The sequence below is a fragment of the Pyrus communis genome, chromosome 10 (genome assembly GCF_963583255.1).
Source record: "Pyrus communis chromosome 10, drPyrComm1.1, whole genome shotgun sequence".
Lineage (NCBI taxonomy): Eukaryota > Viridiplantae > Streptophyta > Magnoliopsida > Rosales > Rosaceae > Pyrus > Pyrus communis.
In genome coordinates, this window is record NC_084812.1 from 15,804,201 (window position 1) to 15,826,420 (window position 22,220).

General features: G+C 41.9%; 1 protein-coding gene and 1 pseudogene across 1 annotated transcript; both read left to right on the forward strand.

Moving 5' to 3' along the window:
- Positions 1–328: 328 nt before the first annotated feature.
- Positions 329–12,317, forward strand: LOC137747920 (putative disease resistance protein RGA3; annotated as a pseudogene).
- An 8,547-nt stretch (positions 12,318–20,864) lies between these two features.
- Positions 20,865–22,214, forward strand: LOC137747922 (stemmadenine O-acetyltransferase-like). The gene has a single exon (XM_068488046.1). The coding sequence runs from the start codon at positions 20,865–20,867 to the stop codon at positions 22,212–22,214; it is 1,350 nt and encodes a 449-aa protein (XP_068344147.1).
- Positions 22,215–22,220: the final 6 nt, after the last annotated feature.

Genomic DNA, 22,220 nt, shown 5'->3' on the forward strand with positions numbered 1-22,220 from the left:
AAACTGCTTTGCTTTATTCTTGGGTGAAGTATTGTTCTTTGACGAAGTGGTGAGCATTGTGACTGGGAAGCTGCTTTATGATTTATGCTTACGTAAAGTTGCATTAACTATACATTTGTAGGGGGAAGCAAAGCATCGCCCTTTGCAGAAAGCATAATTAATGGTAATGCATCTTTCTCCCTATCTTATTACTCACTGTTTCACGAACTATACATATATTATCAAGCCTTTTCATTCAGCTTCGTACACCCTACGCCTTCATCCTTCTTGTGTCCTTAGCTATTTCCCTATTTCCTGCTCTCCTCTCATCCCTGTCTATCGTGTGATTATGGATGCTGCAAAGGTGTTAGAAGTTTTCTATACTTTTCCGTTGGAGAGAACACTAAATTCGGTCGTTTCACTTGCTGCTCAAGAAATCAAACTTTTCCGAGGATTCAAAAAAGAACTAACCAAGCTTCGTCAATCATTACTGGCGATTCAAGAGTACTTAAGCTATGTTGCCTACCAACCACAATATAAGGGCAAGGCAGTGGAGGACTGGGTGAAGAACCTCAAAAACGTAGCTCATGATGCTAATCATGTCTTGGAGGACATCAACTATGAAGTTCTCTGGCGTAAAGCAGAACTGCAAAACCATATGACGAGAAATGTACTCAACTTCTATTCACTCTACAATCCCATTTTATTTCGTCAAAAGATGGCACACAAAATTAAGAACATCAATGCATCACTGGCGGAGCTCATGGGCTTAGTTGCAAGGAGAATAGAATCCCTCTAGGTTTGGGGAACAGAGAAACCGTCTCAATCTTTGGTCAAGATGAAAAGATCATCAGAAGGGAGAAGATTGTGTCTGACGTCATTGCAACCTTGATCGAGTCCAAGAATGAGGAAAAGAACCTTTCAGTTATGGCGATTGTGGGAATGGGAGGACTAGGAAAGACAACTTTGGCAAAATTAATATTCAATGAAGATGCTATTGGTAGACATGTTGATGGAAAAATGTGGGTGTTTGTATCTAACTCTTTTGACGTTAATTCGATTCTAGATAGGATGCTCGAATCGCTTAACTCGGACAAGACTGGATTTAAAAGTCAGGAAGCATTGCTTCATAATCTCAGAAAAAAAAAATTGATGGGGAAGAGATATATTCTGATACTCGATGATGTTTGGATTGAGGATTGTGGAGCTAAAAATAATCAAGAGGCAACACGGGGATTTTTGGATGAAAATGACAAAATTACCCTCAAGGCACACCAGAATTCCTACGCGCGAGCAATGGACAATCATTCTTCAATCAAGTCAAAAATGCCCAAATAGGTATTTATTTTCAAACTTATTTCATCCATCCTCATCATATCTTCTCCACAAGGTAGCCCCCACAACATTCCATTCAAAATTTTGTAGGTGCAATTTTGTCCAAAATCAAGGAGAAATTGATGCTTTCATTGAGAGTTGAAGTACACACACTCGTAGAAGACTCTCACATAAAAGGTTTTTCTCTATTTTTTTCTTGTCCATTTGTATATTTTTCATATGTTCTTATTATTAGAATTTTTTATTTGCAAAGATTCTTTGATAAAACATAAAAGAGAAATACAATGGCTAGAAATTTAGAAAATTCTACAAGTGAAAATTCCAATATTCAAGAAATGGAACCGCGGCGATCCACGAGGCTAAATGTGATCATAGGTGGAGCGGCACCGCCGCTACGGGGCTCCACCATGGCAACCACCGCGGTGGCCACCACGGCCACCACTCGTGGTGAGGTCTATGGCACCATCACCACGGCCTGAGCCGTGCCATCTAAGCAAGCCTAAGCCATGCCATCCAAGGCCCACGACACCAAAACCACGACCCAAGCCAAGTCACTCCAAGCCCAACGCGTTGCCAAGTCGAGCCCTAGCCTTGCACCCACGTGCGCCCCACGCCAAGCAGCCCATTCTCGTGGCCCAGCCTGCTTCCGCCGTTCAGCTTGCTATCATGGCCCAGCCTGCTCCTGCAGCCTAGTCTGCTCCCGTGGCCTTCCAAGTAGCCCAAATTGATTTAAGATTAGTTCAACCGTCCCAGCTCCAAATTTTCGGACCAATGATCGAACTGGGAGCATGTTCACCACATTTTTCTACGGATTTGACATTTCCTAACTCAAATCTCACACCTGGAGTCTACCACACTTCCACTGCTTAAGGAGACGCATTCCTTCCAAGCTATTCCAACCCAAATGGAGAACAACACTTGTCTCGACAAGTCATAGAGTTGACGAGCGACCTTACACAGCAAACGACCTTGGTGAACCAGCTTTTACAGCGTATCGAGATACAATGTGCCCCAGACGAGGTGTCTCGAAGTAGGACAAGGGCAGACAAAGAACCTCTCCAGCAGCGTCCCGGCAAGCAGCCACTCGACCAGCCATGAAACGAGCGTTCAGGTAGTGTACACTCTCGATTGGGCCCCTGAGATAGTGTATACTCATGTCTTAGCGTGCGGATGAGCGTGCACTCTCAACTAGGCCCACAGACGAGCATACATTCACGGTTGGGGTCACACTCCGATAGTTAACATGAGCAATTTTTCAAGCGAATATCCAGACGTGGATGAGTCTGGCTGCCCTAGTATAACTAGATGCATGATAGCTTGCCCCAAGATTCCTAGAAGTAGCCACAATGGTCTTTTTCAAGGCTTAGCTAACTGAAGGATTTTAGGTCTCTTGGCCTAATCTATGGGGAACCGGGCCTTAGAGATGGAGAGGGCATATTACATAGTACATCCGATGGACGGTTGCCCTGGAACCCTAAAGTTGCTACCGCGTACCCTAAGGTAGCCTACGATTTCTAGAAGATTGCCTACGGCTTGCCCTTCGAGCAGTAAAGTCACGCAAGACTTATACAACTGCACATTCTTGTGAATGGTTAAACAAGCTAGCGTGCATATATGAAGCTTTATCCACTACCGACATGCTACGTAGTCGATAAGCTTCACCTCTGCCAAGCGCGGAACAACTTACACCAAGTCCTAAAGTGTTGTGATACTTGCTACGCAACCTACGAAATTGGAGAAAGCCAAGGTTAACAGCCTAGTGGTTACGCAGACTTGTCTGCTTCTGTAAGTAAGGCATCCGGCTGCCAACCCTATGGCTAACAACTTTGCAAAGTTCTACACCAACACCTACGACTGCATAGGTTATACGGGCCTGTTTGCTTATAGAAAAGTAGCACATCTGCCACTGGTCTATAAAGTCTAAAGGTTAAGGCATGAACAAAAGAAGTGAAGATGAAGAAAAGCAAAGGAAACATGTTTATAAATAACTAGCAAAGGTCGAAATAGTTCAAGAAAAACAAGAGCTACAAGGAAAAACAAAGAAAATCCTAAAGGCTACCTAAAAGACTACACTTTAATAGCTTGGACATCCCACGACTACTCGGTCGCCACACCTTCAGCAGCCGTGACGCTCTTAGCAGTGGCATCATCCAGCGCTTCACCCCCGGCTGCCCTGGCTTGGGCACCAATTTCTTCGACTGCTTCACCAATGGAAGCCTTAAAAGTAAAATCAAGCAAGTTTTTGGTAGAAATAGAGAAGGTCTCAAAACCTCGAGCCCATCCTTCTCACCCTTCAGCTGCTCATTCTCCTCGAGCAGACCAACATGGACGCGTTGTAGCTCATCCACTTCCTTCTTCAGACTTTCGTTGATCTTTAATACACCTTGAAGTTCCAACACTTGGGGTTCAAGCCTATCGACGATTCTTTTGAAGTGGATCACTTGATTATAAGCAACAATCAACTCTTCATCTTTTGCATAAGCAGCAAAACGAAGATTAGAAACTACAAACTCAAGATCTTGAATCTGAGGTATGTAACATCCAATCTCTTTCTCTGCACTTTCATACTTAACTTGGATCGCGTCAAGCCTAGTTTTAAAGTCAACGATCTCTTGGCAAGCGGTCTCAAGCTGCAGAGAAGTGAGGGCAGAAATATTCGACCTCGTCAAAGCAACGAGCTCAGAATCCAACCTCTTGATCTCCTCAACCGAGAAATAAGCTTCAGCTGCTACAGTCTTCACCACCTCCTTGGTAGCCTTGCTATATATGCATCATAACAAGCAGAGCAGTCCTTCTATACTGGGTCATATGCTTCACAAAGGAACTTAGGCAAACAAACCTTTCTAATGCCATCAACAAACTTGGCACAAGCGTCCATGTCTTCAAGCAGATCTGGTTTCAAGAGCACATAAATCTCAGCAGCCTCCCCAGAAGCAAGTTTAATGGATTTCTCATAGCTACCCACGCGAGCAGTCTCCTCTTTCCCAACAGGCGAATTAGTCGCAGCAGTAGAGGGAGTTGGCCTTAGCACTACTTTAACAGTAAAGTCCACATTATCGCTCTTCATAATAGTAAGCTTTTCTGAAGGAGAACCAGAATTAACTCCTAACGGACGTCTTGGCACAGACTTCAACACTAAGGGCATGACAAGACCTCTACATTGAGCAATACTATCAGCAATCAAATTAGCATTCTCGACATAGCAGGCGCCACAAGCTCAGATCTAGCAGCTTCATTTTTCTTCCCACTAGAAGAAGTCATGTCAATCACAAGCCTCTTGACAGCAGGTGGACCCTCCAAAGCAGTGGAGGAAGTCTTCAGTTTTTTCTTAACCAGCATCTCTTGAGCAGACAGGGAATATCTCTTCTTTCCACCTTTATTCATAGTAGGCTCCATGACAGCGATCAGACGAGTCAAAGTATCTGCCTTAATCCTCTTTTCCTTCTTTCTCGGGAGCAACCCACATTTCTCTAGGAGAAGAGAACTAAGCAGCCAACGTTATTCGCGGTACTAACTCAACCCATACTGGTTTTTTCCTCTAATTTTCTCCCAGACCAACAGGCAGAAGGCCTGCATGCCCAGCATTCCAGCAGCCCATGAGGCCCTCGACCTCCTCATATCTCTTAATCACCGACCTGGCCCCCATCAGGTCCAAGATCCCAAAGGACTTAAGCCATGCGGCTCGCCTAGCACTGCGCCCCAACACCTCAATTCGTAGCCTTAGTCGCCAAGCTACCCTTGGCTCTAGCCAAGCCGAGCAGTCCAAGCAGTGGTCCCTGCCGCAACACCTCATCGCCCCATGCCTAGTCGACCCCTGGCCCCTGGCAGTCGACGTGCCGCACCACTCCGATGACTGCCCCGCAACAGTACTATCCAAGAAGAAGACAAGGAAAATTAATTTTTCTTACCTCGGTGCGGCACGGAGAAGACGAAGAAAGCAATGAAAAACGATCCTTTGCACAGGCAAGATGTAAAAGATTGCTAGATGAAGGGGAAAATATCTTCTAAGCACTCTCTCTCTTGTAAGGTAGAATAAATCGCTCTCCAAAGTTGATTTAATAGCCCACTTAAGGTGGACTTAAATAGGCTTTGAGAGAAATTTATTTCCCTTTACTAGAATGATCTAATTTGCTAGTAAAGAGGGAATCAACATCAAAAAAAGGAAGCAGTGTTAAGTTTCCTAAAGCAAGAAAATCTCTACATCTGTTGCCCTTTTCTTTAAGCAGCCCAACAGGTGTGGGGGCATTTGTGGAGCCAAAAATAATCAAGAGGCGACACGTGAATTTTTGGGTGAAAATGACAAAATTACCCTCAAAGCACACTGGAATTCCTACGCGCGAGCAGTGGATAATCATTCTTCAATCAAGTAAAAAATGCCCAAATAGGTATTTATTTTCAAACCCATTTCATCCATCCTCATCATATCTTCTCCACAAGGTAACCCCCAAAACATTCCATTTAAAATTATGTTAATTGGTCAAGTAATAGATTTATTACCTAATTAATCTATTAATTGTCAATTAAACTACCAATTACACCCAAAAAACTCCCAAGAGGCTGGTCACCTTCTCTCCCAAAGGGGGTCGGCCAGGCACTATATATTCAATTTCATTTCCTGTAAAAATCTAGGTCTTGACTCTTGCTAAACACTCAAAAATTCCCAAAACCCCCGCCCCCCCCCCCCCCCCATTCATCGTGGGCACGTGAGGCTCTTGGCTTTGACCAAATGTGTTATTTGTTTTGTAGGTGCAATTTTGTCCAAGATCAATGAGGAAGAAATTTGTATCCACAAGGATGAGACTTTATGGAGCAGCTTGATGAGTTGTTTGTCAAAACTCAATTTTGCTCCCATAAGCATTGTCATTGTTACTACCCATAGTGCCAAAACTGCATAAATCATGGAGACGCTACCGCGATGTGGTCTGGGATTTTTATCAGTAGAGGATTGTTGGTCCATTTTAACTACTAGAAGGGCGAACGCTGAAATGTGTACTGGTGTACCATTGGTGGCAAAGGTATGCATTGATATATTAAATTTCCCCTTTCTATTTTGTATTTTGTTTTCTATTTTAATAATATAAATATTGAATTAAAGGGAGGGGCTGGGAGCATGGACAGAGCAAATTAAGGCTCAATGGTGGTTGATGGCGCCCCAACTCAATTAATTCGATGTTAAGTTGCAAACTGCAGTGATATACACACACTTGTTATATTTGAAGAAAATATGTGTTTAACATCAAGCATACCCCTATATCAAATGTTATACGAGCAAAATTGCTATTGTTCCATCATTCAAACAGAAAAACTCATATCCTGCCTCTTATCTATTAATATTTTTTTCTTCATGTTGCCACTTTACATTACAACACCAAAATGTTTGTCACATTTAAATTGTGATATCTTATCATTTGAAATCATCCCCATTACCATATTTGATATAGATTATACCTAAAGTTTTGTTAGTTGTTTTTCGGGGTGACCCCATTTAAAATAAATTTCTAGCTCTATCCCTAGCCAGGAGTTTCTGGGTGGAATGGGTGAGGTAAGTGACCTGCAAGCGCTTAGAAAAGGAAAGAGTTAATGGAATTAAGATGTTATATAATTTGTCACTGTTATTATTTTGCTAATCACCTTTTTATATGATGTGTCACTAGTTATTTGTCTAATCATCTTTATTTTGCTAGTCGCTCTAGTCAAAATTCGATGAAACTATAATCTGTTACTGTTATTATTTTGCTAATCACCTTTTTATATTCTAGAATATATACAGAAACTAATTAACTTATGTATCAACAGGTTTTAGGAAGCGTGATGCACTCTAAACATAGTACAAGTGAATGGTCGTCCATTCTATAAAGCAAAATATGGGAACTACAAAAGGTTGAGGAGAAAATCATGTTAATTTTGAAGTAAAGTTTTGATAACTTGAAGTCGCCGTCATTGAAACAATGTTTTGCATATTGTTCAATGTTCAAAAAATATTTTGAAATCAAAAGGGATAATGACACACCCCGACCCGGAATGTCCACTAGGACCCCAAATCGAGCTGTGTTGGCCGACACCTGGAAGGTGACGAAGCCATAAAGTGTGATAGTGTATAAAAAGTGAATAAATTTGAATCTAAAAGTGTCTAAATACCAGAGTGCGCTACGAGTGGGAGCGAACCCATTTCACACGTGATGTCAGAGCATAAGTAAAGTACAGTAGTGTGGGTAAGAATCGTACCCTTAAAAGTAGCCACCAATACTAAGATTAGCTATATATCCTCGTTGATACGAACTCAGCAGTTAAAACCTGAAGGGGTACAAAACAGAAAGTGTGAGTAAACAGTAAAACCAAGCTTCCCAAAACTATTACCTTTCTAACAGTAATAACCCCTCACTGTAATTCCCTTATCGTTTTCTATAGGATAGTACAACATATATACATATATCCAAACCATACTCAGAAATGACCAAAACCACGGTTTGCCATCAACTCCACCATACATTAATAAGTAGGCCAAATGAACTTAATCAATACAAAATGATATATCAGTCAGAGTTATCTAAAATGACATGTACAACTTATCCATATCTCATCAATCATGGCTAGCATATAAGTCGGAGTCACCTCTTGTGACCTGTACGACTTATCCATATCTCATCAATCATGGCTAGCATATAAGTCGGAGTCACCTATAGTGACCTGTACGACTTATCCATATCTCATCAATCATGGCTAGCCAATAGCTCAATAAGTATACCTGCACACGAGTCGGAACCACCTAAAGTGGTATGTACGACAAGACTGGGTGTAAATAAATACGCTCAAGTGCTACAATCACGTGAAGACTGTGCGAATAATCACGGGTCACCTACGAGTCGAAACCACTTAAAGTGGTCTGTACGACAGGACTGTGCACCTACCTTGGATCCAAGGTGAGCGTAAGGTGCGGCAGGTGAACATCACGTGAAGGACTGTGCCCTGGCCACGGGTGGGAGCACTAACACCGGGGTGCAGGTTTATGAGCTATACTATATCTCAACACAATCGTACTCATTACCATCACTAACATCAACATGTACTCACCTGAAGCTTACCTGGGCGTCCGCGGCGTCATATAACACTTCCAAGCATTAACAATAGTTAGGTTCAAGTAATATCCATATGAATATGCCATGATGCAATCTATACGCAAACATTTCATGATATTCCCAAAATATATAATACGACGTAACATGTACAATCAATAACACCCTACTCCCAAACTATTTACTTTTGAGAGTAATCATCAGTGTTAAGCCCAATTAGACCCTAGTTACATTAAGTATTATTACTTACCTTTCCTTACTTCAATTTCTTGATTCTTCACGCATTGATTCATGATCAACATTAATCGCCAAATCATAAAGCTAAATCTCACACTTCCCACCAATGTCCTTCACATTGCACAATTCACTAAATAAGGCTATTGTCTCAATTATTTAATCTCATTTATTATATGGTTGCATCTAACGTCTTGTTAGACTGCCTACGTACCCTAAACAGGGGTCAAGCTATTCGTAGTTCGAAATGATTAATTGTAAGTAACAAGCATAGATCACTATAGAAGTGCTTGTGGAACTATCAATTATATGCCTATGAAAGAAAAAGGCCCACTCACCTAGAGTCCACGCTATGATTATCTTGCACGCACATCAAGACATCACGATCTATCGTCGCCTGCCATGAAGTCCAAAAGTGGACGGAAGATGGTCAATTTTGCCCACAAAGCCGGCGGGTGCCTAAAACTTCCCGATGTCGATTCGTCTTCTACAGTGGTCCAACGGGGTCAAGGTTGGTTGGGTTTTTCTCCTGGGATGATGGGCTACAAAGCCCAAGTGGTGGCATCGGCCATCACTTTGCCGATTTGCCGGAAAATCAAAAAGTGTGGTCGGAGTACCGTTGATTTTCGTCGACTTTCATGGCCTCAAACCGCCACATACCATGGTTAATCAAGGTAGTTCTTGGGTGGGTTTTGTAGAGGGGAATGAGAGCTTCAAGATGGTGGTGGTGGCGTCGAAAAACTCCACCGGAGTTGGCCGGAATCGGCCTTGGAAAATGGAAACTTGTGGTGGGTGTGGGTGGACAGGAAAGCCACTTCCCTTTTTTTTTTTTTTTTTTTTTTTTTTTGTTTTCTTTCTTTCCTCATTTCTGATTTGGCATCACCCCACAAAGTGGGGATTTAATTTAATTAACACTAAACCTTGAATAACCAATTTCGAACGTCCGTAACTATACCGTTATAATCCGGACTCGCAAACGGCTTTCGCCTATACGTTCGTACCAACGAGTACTACGAGGATATGCTAAAAGAATAAGTCCCACATCTCTCAAGTCGACGGTCAACGGAAGTCAAAGTCCTTACCTCTAGGGCAATTTCGTAAATTCACGCTTTTAAAATAAAATAAAAACGTAAAATTTGGAACGGGTTGTCACAGATAACCTGGTAAGGTTTTCTCCATTCTTCTCCCAACATAAGTACGGAGGATAGCCATGAATATTTTAACATTCTATTGCAAAACTCCTTGTTTCAAGATACTAGAGAAGATGACTACGACATTATTACCAAATGCAAGATGCACGATCTTGTGCATGATCTTGCAGAAAACGCATTCAAATTTGGAAGCTTGACGCGGGACATGGATCAGGTGGATGATACATTTAATATTCAGCATGTTGCACATATTTCTTCGATGACACTAGAAAGAATTCCAGAAAAGTCTCATGAGATTGCTCTCATTGTTTTTTTATGGTAAGGTCCCTAGTATTATGTTCCAAAAGCTTAGAGATTTACTCATGTTGAATTTATCAGAGGCTAAAATTGAGGAGTTGCCCAGTTCAATTGGAAAGTTGAAATGCTTGAGGTATCTCAACATTTCTGGGACAAATATAAAAGAACTTTCCAAATCTATTGGCAAGCTCTATAATCTTCAGACGTTAAGAATGTCAAGCACTTACAGTCTTAGAACTTTTCCTACAGAAATGGAAAATTTGATCAATTTGAGACATGTTTATTTCGATGAGGATAAGGAAGTTCCATTTGGGATGACTCTATTGACTCATCTGTGAACGCTAACTTCCTTTATTTTGGATAGAGCAAGGCGTCATAGAATTGATGAGCTAGGCAGGTTAAATCATTTAGAAGGGAAACTAATTATTGGATCACTGGAATATGTACGTGAGAGACAAGGACGAAGCAAAGAAATCAAATTTAGTGGGAAAAGCAAACATACAAAGGTTGGAGCTTAGATGGAATATTTCCTGGGGAATAAGTGACAATTTTCATGACCATGATTTACTAGAAAGCTTCCAACCGACGATTCAGAACTTCATGGGTTCTAAATTTGCATCATGGATGATGAGTGATTCGTTGCCCATCAATTTAACAGAGATTAAGTTAAACGGTTGCCGAGAATGTGAAGAAGTCCCACCACTCAGACACGTGCCTAATCTTAGAACTATTGTATTTGATCGTATGACGAAACTTAAATGTGTTGGAGTTGAGTTTTATGGTTATAAACATGTTAATAATGACGCGGTAGCCATGAAGGTGACTTTGTTTCCAGCATTGAAAAGCTTAAGATTTGAGAATTCCCCAGCTCTAAGTGAATGGAAGGAAGCGGTTGTTGAGAAAGTGATGTCAACAGATGAGAAAGCAGCCCCAGTAGTGTTTCCCTGCCTTGAAGAGTTGAAGCTCTGGAAATGTAGGAATTTGAAAAATGCTCCCACTCATTTTCCATCTCTCAGGGAAATGGCTATATGGGAAGTTGGTAACGCCATGCCAATAGAAAATATATGTAGTCGTTTAACCACTCTCACTTCCCTCGATATATATAGTATTAAGGAGCTCACTTATCTGCCGGTAGGGATGGGGGAAAAGAACCATAATCTCCGTGAACTGAGAATTAAGGATTATGACAAATTGGCGAGCATGTCTTGTGGGTTAGAATATTGCACCTCACTTGAGACATTGAGAGTTAGTGGTTGCCCTAATCTAGAATCCTTCCAAATTTCACCATCCCAATCTCTTTAGGAGTTGACCGTAGTTGGTTGCCCAAAGCTAAAATGCACTTCAATTCACAGTCTGCCCTCTCTCCACAATTTGATTATTGCTAGCACTACTCTCGAGGATGACTTGTCTTTAAACGATTGCATGCCCCTCCATGACTTAAGAATTCAAGAATGCAATGGATTCACAAGTATACTGAGTGGACTTCATTCCTCTACTAGTCTTCGCACACTGCGTATCCAGAGCTGTCCGAATCTGAGGACTTTGTCCGATCATGGGCTACAAATCCCCATCTCTCTTGAATATCTGCATATCAAAAATTGCCCTAATCTAGAGGCTATTGCCAGTTTAGACAACCTCACATCCCTCCTTCACTTGTATATTGAGAAATGTGATCGAGTAACAAGTATACCAAGTGGGCTCGCATACTACACATCTCTTATCAAATTATGGGTCGGTTCATGCCACAATTTGATATCTCTGGCGGATCACAATTTGTCCAGCTTGCAATCTATTTCCTCTTTATATTTATCTAAATGTGGGAAATTACAACACTTGCCAAAGGGGCTACACTGTCTGACTCGTTTGAAAGTGATGACAATCGGTGAGTTCTGGGGGGAGCTCGAATCTTTCCCTGATTTTCAGATCCCAACGAAACTTACAGGTGACCTAAGCTCAAGTCTCTACCTCAGCAAATTCAACACTCTACTTCTCTAACATGTTTGTTCATCTATTGTTTTGATGGTGTGGAGGCTCTTCCAGAGTGGTTGCGTAACCTTACATCTCTTACACAGTTGAAAATTCGTAAATGTAAGAATCTGAAGTATCTCATACGATCGAAGCTATGCAACGCCTGACCAAATTACATGACCTAGAGATTGATTCGTGTCCCTGTCTGGCAGAAAGATGCGCCAAGGACAGCGGCCCAGAATGGCCAAAGATTTCTCACATTCCAAAATATCATAGGTAATTTTTAGGGCCCTTATTTTTATCTCCAATCAATTATCCACGTATATTTTGTTCAAAATTCTTCACTCACTCTCGTTTTCTGCAGTATTAAGTGTTAACCAAACATAATCCTTGCTTAGTTCAATCAAGTGAAGAATCACAATGATTGTGACTTGATGATTCAAGGGGCTTTTACCAGAGTGATGACGGAACCCTTCATGTGTTGACAATCTATCTTTGCACCATTGTGGGAATCTGAAGTATTTACCGGCAATGGCGAAGCTGTGGCAATTTTTATTGTTGCGTTCTAAATTAGAAGACGCAACTTGCCCGACTGGCCCAAGATTTCTCATATTTCTGATAGTCAAGTGTAGGTTTCTTTCCCGAAATAGTAATTCATGATTAGTTCTGTTCTCGTCTTTGTCCCATTTGGTTTGCAAAATCAAAGACTTACTAACCTCATGGAGGAACAATAATTTTTTTGCTTTCAACGCTTTAGACTTTTGTGGAAATTAGGTAACTAGTTTTTCAACTATCACATAACAAGGGGAGGGCATGTTAGACAAATAAGGAATATGGTTGGAGTCCTTGTGTAATTGTATATAATATTATTATTGGAAGAATAAGCCGTCCTACAGCCGTCCTACCTTGTCCTACCTACACACTAGCAGTCCTACAGCCGTCAAGCTGTCCTACAGCCGTCCTACCTTGTCCTACCTACACACTAGGACGGCTACCTTGTCCTACCTACACATTTGTATCATGTATATATATCTTTGTAATCTTGTAGAGAAAAATCAATGAGAAAAAAGCATTCTCTTCCATGTTTTCCACAAAGCATTCTCTTCCATATTTTCTACATGGTATACAGAGCAGGTTTATAACCCTAGCCCTAATTTTTTTTTCGGCAGCTTTCTCTGCCGTTCCCATGGCTGTTCGTGGCCTGTCCCGTCCCTCCTCTGCTCGTCCTCCCCTCCACTGCACCTACTGCAATTTTGATTATCATACCCGAGACACCTGCCATAAACTTCATGGCTATCCCGTTGGCCATCCCCTCCATGGCCAACCGTGGCGACCACCGCGCCGTGCCACTGCTTCCAGTTCTTCCCGCAGCCATGCACCTTCCAGTCCTCCCCAGCAGCCACGGTTTTCTGCTTCCTGGCCCCATAATTTAACCTAGGCCCATCATGTGCAAGGCACCCAGGCCCCCGCCTCCTCTTCTACTCCAACGACCCACCAAGTGCACGGGGCCCAGCCCACTTTGCATGACTTGCAGCTTGCCATGCCTAACCTCTCTGCCGAGCAGGACTCCCGTGTTCTAGCTGCTCTACGTGACACCACCACCCCTCCTCAGGCCAATGCCGTTCTCACTACTGATTTTGCCCAAGGTTTGTTACCTGTCACCTCTCGTCATGGTCAATGGATTCTTGACAGTGGTGCTACGGATCATATTACTTCTTCCGCTTCATGTTTGGTTAATCGTTCTCCTTCACATTTGCCGCTTGTTTCTTTGCCTAGTGGTGTTTCCGCTCCCATTACTTTTACCGGCACTCTTCCTTTAAATTCATCAATTACTTTGAAGGCTGTTTTATGTGTCCCTAATTTCCGAGTGGACCTTTTATCGGTTGGTAAACTTACAGATGGATTATCGTGTTCCATAACCTTCTTTCCTTCTTGGTGTGTTTTGCAGGACTTGGTTTCGAAGGCGATGATTGGTGTGGGTAAGCGACGTGGCGATCTGTATTACCTTGTGGCCCTTACCTCTTCTCTCCCCACCCGTCAACCTCTCTGCAACATCATTACCATCCCCTCCTCCCTTTGGCATAGGCGTCTTGGTCACCCCTCCTCCACTCGTTTGCAAGCTTTAGCATCTAGCTCTCTTAATTGTACTTTTGATTCTAGTCATATTTGTGATGTTTGTCCGTTGGCAAAACAAACTCGTCAACCTTTTCTTTTGAGTTCAATTTCATCAACTTTCCCTTTTGCTTTAATTCATTGTGTTGGGGCTCGAATCGTCAATCTTCTTTTTCTGGTGCTCATTATTTCTTAACCATTGTGGATGATTTTTCTCGCTTTACGTGGGTCTTCCTCATGAAACATAAATCCGACACTTAACAATTAATTAAGGATTTTTTTGCTTATGTCACTACCCAATTCCGCACTACCATCCAATGCATTCGTACTGACAATGGTGGTGAATTTTTATCTCTTCGTAGTTTTTTCTCTGATCATGGGGTGCTTTTACAAACTTCTTGTGTTTATACCCCCCAACAAAATGGCGTTGTTGAAAGAAAACATCGTCATCTTCTTGAAACCGCTCGCGCCCTTCGTTTTCAATCCCATCTTCCTATCAAGTTTTGGGGGGAATGTGTTCTTACCGCTACTTATCTCATCAATCGTCTCCCTACCCGTCTTCTCCATCATAAATCCCCATTTGAGGTTCTCTTTTCAAAAACCCCATCTTATGACCACTTCCGCGTCTTTGGTTGTCTGGCATATGCCACCTCTGTCACTCCCACCACCAAATTTTCCCCTCGGGCTCATCGTTGCATTTTTCTCGGTTATCCTCATGGACAAAAGGCCTATACCCTTTACGATCTCGACAATCACCACATTTTCACTAGTTGAGACGTCATCTTTCACGAAACTACTTTCCCTTATGCCGTTTCTCACCCTCCTATCCCATCCTCTTCGCCTACCCTACCCATCCCACCCCCTCTGGACTTTACATATAACCCACCCCTTCCTGCCCCGACGCCTCACCCTCCTCCACCTTCCTCCCCTTCCACGCCTCCCACAGATTCCCTTGCTGCCCCATTACCCGTTCCTCCCTATGCCCCTGCCCTCTCGGCATCCCCTCCTTCCCCTCCCCTCCCCGCTACTTCCTTACCTTTCACCCTTTTACCCACGGACATCCCTACCCCCCCCCCACTACCTACCAATCCTCCCCTTCCTCGCACCTCTTCCCGTGCCCATAAACCTCCATCCTATTTAAAAGACTACGTTTGCTCGCAGGTGATTCTGCCATCCCACCCATCTTCGACTTCGCAACCCGGTTCTACACAAGGTACGCGATATCCACTTTGTAATTTTCTCTCTTATCACCGTTACTCTCCCAGGCATTTTTCTTACATTAACTCTGTCAGTCGGATTGTGGAGCCTTCCTCCTTTGCCGAGGCTGCCATTGACCCCAATTGGCAACGTGCTATGACTGAGGAGCTCCAAGCTTTACATGCTAATGGTACTTGGACTTTAACTTCCTTGCCCCCTGGCAAAATTCCCATTGGTTGTAAGTGGGTGTACAAACTCAAGCATAATTCCGACGGCTCTATTGACCGCTACAAAGCTCGTTTGGTTGCTAAAGGCTTCACTCAGGCTGAAGGTATTGATTATCATGACACTTTTTCTCCTACTGCTAAGATGATTACGGTGCGTTGTCTTCTTGCTCTTGCTGCTAGTCAGTCTTGGTCTCTTCATCAGCTTGATGTTAATAATGCTTTCTTACATGGTGACTTACATGAAGAAATCTATATGTCTCCTCCTCCTGGTCTTCGGCGACAGGGGGAGAATCTTGTGTGTCGCCTTCACAAGTCACTTTATGGTCTTAAGCAGGCTTCTCGCCAATGGTTTGCCAAATTCACTAGTGCCATCATTTCTGCTGGTTTTCAACAATCCAAAGCTGACTATTCATTGTTCACTAAAAAGTCTGGTATTTCTTTCACAGCTTTGCTCATTTATGTGGATGATATTGTGATTACAGGCAATGATGCTAGTGCCATTAATTCTCTGAAGTCTTTTCTCCGTGATCATTTTCGGATAAAAGACCTTGGTGATTTAAAATATTTTTTGGGTATTGAGGTTTCTCGTTCCAAACAAGGGATTTATATTTCTCAACGCAAGTATGCATTAGAGATTCTCAAGGACTATGGTTTTTTGGGAGCACGACCCATTGCTTTTCCTATGGATGACACAAAATTATCTGATAAAGGAGAACTTCTCAAGGATCCTGAAAAGTATCGACGATTAGTAGGTCGGTTAATATATCTCACTATCACTCGGCCGGATATCACCTATTCTGTGCATGTTCTAAGCCGTTTTATGCACGAGCCAAGGATATCTCATATGGATGCTGCGCTTCGTATTGTTCGTTATTTGAAGGCTACTCCAGGTCAAGGTTTATTATTTCGTTCTGACAACCAGACCAAGTTAACTACGTTTTGTGATTCTGATTGGGCAGGTTGCCCTATCACTCGCCGTTCGACTACTGGGTATTGTGTATTCTTGGACGGTTCTTTGATTTCTTGGCGGACGAAACGACAGAAAACCGTTTCGCTCTCTTCAGCAGAGGCGGAATATAGGGCCATGGCAGGTGCTTGTTGCGAGATAGTTTGGCTTCGTTTTTTGTTGAAGGATTTGAACATTCCTTTGGATGGTCCTTCCATTTTATTTTGTGATAATCAAGCAGCGTTACATATAGCTGCCAATCCTGTTTTTCATGAACGAACTCGTCACTTTGAGATGGATTGTCACTTTATACGAGATAAGATTGTAGATGGCACAATAGAGACCAAGCATGTGGGTACGGCACAACAGTTGGCAGACTTGTTTACCAAACCTCTTGGGAAAGAAAAGTTTTCGGGTATGTTACGCAAGTTGGGAGTTCTTGACATCCACTCTCCAACTTGAGGGGGAGTGTTAGACAAATAAGGAATATGGTTGGAGTCCTTGTGTAATTGTATATAATATTATTATTGGAAGAATAAGCCGTCCTACAGCCGTCAAGCCGTCCTACAGCCGTCCTACCTACACACTAGTCGTCCTACAGCCGTCAAGCCGTCCTACAGCCATCCTACCTTGTCCTACCTACACACTAGGACGGCTACCTTGTCCTCTACAGCCGTCCTACCTTGTCCTACCTACACACTAGGACGGCTACCTTGTCCTACCTACACATTTGTATCATGTATATATATCCTTGTAATCTTGTAGAGAAAAATCAATGAGAAAAAAGCATTCTCTTCCATATTTTCCACAAAGCATTCTCTTCCATATTTTCTACAGGGCAGTCCAGCTCTTTCATTATTTCGTTCCAACTTTGCAGATCAACAAACAGAAGCTTATTAGTCCTTAAATATCAGTAACTAGAAGTACAATTGCAAGAATTTACGAGTGCGTCGTCATTCTGTAGATGTTATAACGTTCACCACACATGCGAATATGTTCTAATGCATGCAACGCATGGTTTTTATGGTGCAGATACACTTTTGTACAAGATTTTGCCTTTCTTCTCACTATGTGCGGGTTCTCTCAACTCACAGTTTTATTGGACGAATTTTGTGGAAGGTAATTAGTCAATCTGCAACTTCTTTCTTCAATCGTTCATTGTTGAACTAAATCATCTCGAGTTATTTACAATACATTAATCACAGATAAATTGGATTAGTATTTCAGCTCGCTTAAAAAGGCAATCCAGTAGGAGAATTGCATTAGAGAGGAGAACAGCGCAGCATAATGGAAACTTGGACGTAAAAATAACAGATTTCGGTCTTTCCATGGTTTTTTTCAGTGATAATGAGACTCATTTGGTGACATCAGTCGTGGGCACAAGGGTTCATCTTGAGTCTAGAGTATGTTCAAATTTCCTTGTTCGATAGATTTTTTTATCATTGTTTGCTAGGTAAGTAGCTACTAACATTTTCTGGTTGAAGAAGAAGATTTATATATGCTAGGGAAACGATAATCACGCAAGTTTTTTAGAATTCTGTTAGTGCTGAAGCTTCTTAATAATCTTAAACATTCTTCTGCCCAGCACAACATTAATGAAGGAATAAAATGTTGTGCCACAGAGAAAACAAAGAGACAGTAATGTTAGTTAATATATTTTATAGAGGCTGTGTTGGGGAAAAACTTAGAGTACTCAACTCTAGCACAAGTGTTGGAGAGACAATACGAGTAAACTAATTACTTGTATTACACAAACAAAATACTACAACACTCTCAAAGGACACTCTTAGAAGCAATGACACTCACTTACTTTCTATAGACAAACTCTAGACCACTCAAACTCTAGACTACTCATTCTCTTACAAGCTTACTTGGTTGGTTGATTACCAATACACATGCATACATATTTATATGCATGTTTGCCGACATATGGCCTCACTAGAATTTTCTAGTGCATGATCATGCACACACTACACCAACCTAGGCTTTGCATATCAGCCTTGCCGACTTAAATGATGCTAGAATTTTCTAGGGTAAAATACAAAAAACTACCTCAACTATTAGGGTCACGACAGTTTCATACCTCATCTTTTAAAATTGACAATGGCCTACCCCATCTTACGAAATTGTGACATGTCATACCTCCGTCAAATTTTCTGTTAGTTTTTCTGTTAAATGCTGACGTGGTAAGAGACGGGGACCACTTTCTATTAAAAAAATAATAAAATATTATTAAAAACTAAAAAAAATATTTAATATTTTTTAAATATTAAAATAATAAATAAAAGTAAAATTAAAAAAAAAAAAAGGGTAAAGTACAAAAAACTATCTTAACTATTGGGGTCATGACAGCTTCATACCTCATCTTTTAAAATTGACAATGTCATACCGCATCTTATGAATTTGTGACAATGTCATACCTCCGTCAATTTTTCTGTTAGTTTTTTTGTTAAGTGCTCAAGTGGCTTGATTCGGGACATACTTTCTATTAAAAAATTATTAAAAACTAAAAAACAATTATTTAATATTTTTTAAATATTAAAATAATAATAAAAAGCAGAGAAAAAAAAAAAAAACCATCAGTTCGTCCCTCCCCTCCCCCTCCCCCCTCCTCTCTCTTCTCCCCGTCTTCATTTTCTTCCCCCCTCACCTGCAAACCCAAAAAAATAAAAAAATTTTGAAAACCCAACAACCCCCCCGCGGAAGAACAAGAAGGAGAAGGAGGAGGAGGAGAAGGAAGAAGAAGAAGAAGAGGAAAAAAAGGAAGAAGGAAAAAAAATAATAATAATTCCCCCCTGTCGGCGTGGAAGAAGAAGAAGGGAGAAGGAGAAGGAGGAAGAAGAAGAAGAGGAAGAAAAGGAGGAGGAAGAAGAAGAAGAGGAAGGAAAAAAAAAAAATTTGAAAACCCATCAACACCCCCCCTGCGGAAGAAGGAGAAGGAGAAGGAGGAAGAAGAAGAAGAGGAAGAAAAAATAAAAAAAAAATTTGAAAACCCATCAACACCCCCCTGCGGAAGAAGGAGAAGGAGAAGGAGGGGGAAGAAGAAGAAGAAGAGGAAAAAAAGGAGGAAGGAAATTTTTTTTTTTTTTTTTTTTTTTTAAATCATCAACTCCCCTGCGGTAGAAGAAGAAGAGGAAAAAAAAAAGGAAAAAAAAAAATTTGAAAACCCATCAAACCCCAAATCCACCACTTTCATCCATTCTCCACATCCTCTTCTGCACCCATCCTCCACTTTCTCTACTCACCCATCTTCCCGCCGATGGGATCTGGGTTTTTTTTTCTTTTTTTTTTTCTGGGTTGCAGGTGGGTGTGGGTGTGGGTGTGGGGGGAAGACAAATTGGATCTTTTTTATTTTTTTATTTTGTTGGGATTTGCAGGTGGGCGAAGAAGATGAAGATGGGGAGAGGAGAGAGGAGGGAGGAGGGGGGAGGGGAGGGACGAAATGAGGGTTTTTTTTTCTGCTTTTTATTATTATTTTAATATTTAAACAATATTAAATAATTATTTTTTAGTTTTTAATAATTTTTTAATAATTTTTTAATAGAAAGTAGGTCCTGAATCAAGCTACGTTAGAACTTAACAGAAAAACTAATAGAAAATTTGACGGAGGTATGACATTGTCACAAATTCGTAAGATGCGGTATGACATTGTCAATTTTAAAAGATGAGGTATGAAACTGTCGTAACCCCAATAGTTGAGGTAGTTTTTTGTACTTTACCCTTTTTTTTTAATTTTACTTTTATTTATTATTTTAATATTTAAAAAATATTAAATATTTTTTTTTAGTTTTTAATAATATTTTATTAATTTTTTAATAGAAAGTGGTCCCCGTCTCTTGCCATGTCAGCATTTAACAGAAAAACTAACAGAAAAATTGACGGAGGTATGACATTGTCACAAATTCGTAAGATACGGTATGACATTGTCAATTTTAAAAGATGAGATATGAAGCTGTCGTGACCCCAATAGTTAAGGTAGTTTTTTATACTTTACCCTTAAAACATTTACACAAGTGGATACCACAAGAAAAAGGCAATGCAAGAACCCCAAAAGAAAAGCAAAAGGATAAAAAAAAAAAAAACTTCACACGACGTAGGTGTTGCGTCGCGCAAAACAACTTTGCGCGACATAATTGCATCTACGAAATTTGCTCCGTCGCGCAAACATGTTTTTCTACTGGTGTTTGTACAAGCTAGCAATATCCCATTGAGTTCTGTTTGACTTTCAAATGGTTTTCCACCCCTTAAACTCTCTATAAAAACTAAGCTCCCTCGTCTATTTTGTCACCGAACACTCCAATAGTTTCACATTGCTTAGCTAGCTAGCTTGCAACACCAATCCACCATGACTAAATTGGAAGTGGAGGTTGTCTCAACAGAGACCATCAAACCCTCATCTCCAACCCCAGACCACCTCCGCCGCCATAAACTCTCCTTTCTCGACCAAATCCAACCCCCAATATTCATGCCCATGGTCCTCTTCTTCCCTAAGGATCCTCACACCCCCGAAGTCCCCACGGAACGCTGCACGAAAATCAAAACCGCCTTATCGGAAACCCTGACCAATTTCTACCCGTTAGCCGGGCGAGTCAGAGGCACCCAGTACGTCGATTGCAACGACGAGGGTGCCTACTACGTGGAAGCCAAAGCCAACTCCAACATCATCGACATCATCCAAAACCCTAACCCTATCGACTTCAACAAGTTCATACCGTGTGCGCTCGACGCTGCTAGCGAACTCCCCATATGCCTACAAGTTACGTTCTTTGCATGCGGAGGCATGAGCATCGGTATGGGCATGTCGCACAAGGTCGGAGACGCCCTGTCATATTTCATGTTCCTCAACAGTCTCGCCGCCACTACTCGCGGGGAGCCCGACTACGTACACGCCCCCGAGTTTGTTTCCGACAAGTACTTCCCCCAACAGGACTTGTCCGGGTCCTACCAGCATAGTAGCGGGATCATCAAGCACAACATTTCCACTAAGCGCTTTGTGTTCGACGCTCCCGCGGTTTCCGCTCTCCGAGCCCAATCTACGGACGTCGAAAACGAACAAGCGAGGCGGCCTACACGTGTGGAGGCCTTATCGGCTTTCATATGGAGACGATACATCGCGGCCTGCACCAGGCAACAACAAAACAACAGCGCTGACGATGTCCCAGCAATGTATACCGTGTCTCATGCGGTAAACCTGCGCACGAGAATGGACCCACCGCTTCCGGAGTATACATTCGGGAATGTGACCCGAACAACAATCTCCGTCCCACCCATACAGGTGGAACCGAAAGAAGGATCATCATCTGACCCTTCTCTATATTCCGTAGTGAGCCACGTCAGAGAGGCTCTTAAACAAGTTGACAGAGAGTACATAAAGAAACTGCAAGAGGGGGAGGCGTTCTTGAGTTTCTTGAAAGAGCGGAGCTCACAGGTGAAACGTGGAGATGTGGTGTCGTTTAGCTTCACCAGCTTGTGTAGGTTTCCAATTTACGATGCTGATTTTGGGTGGGGGAAGCCTGTTTATGCCGGGTCCGCGAGTTTTACATTTAAGAATTTAGTGAGCTTCTTTGACACAACAAGTGGCGACGGTGTGGAGGCTTGGATTAACTTGAAGAAGGAAGACATGGAAAATTTTGAAGCTGATGAGGAGGTTCTCAAGTATGTTTCACCCAACCTGAGTTCGAAGAATTCAGGGTGAAAACCG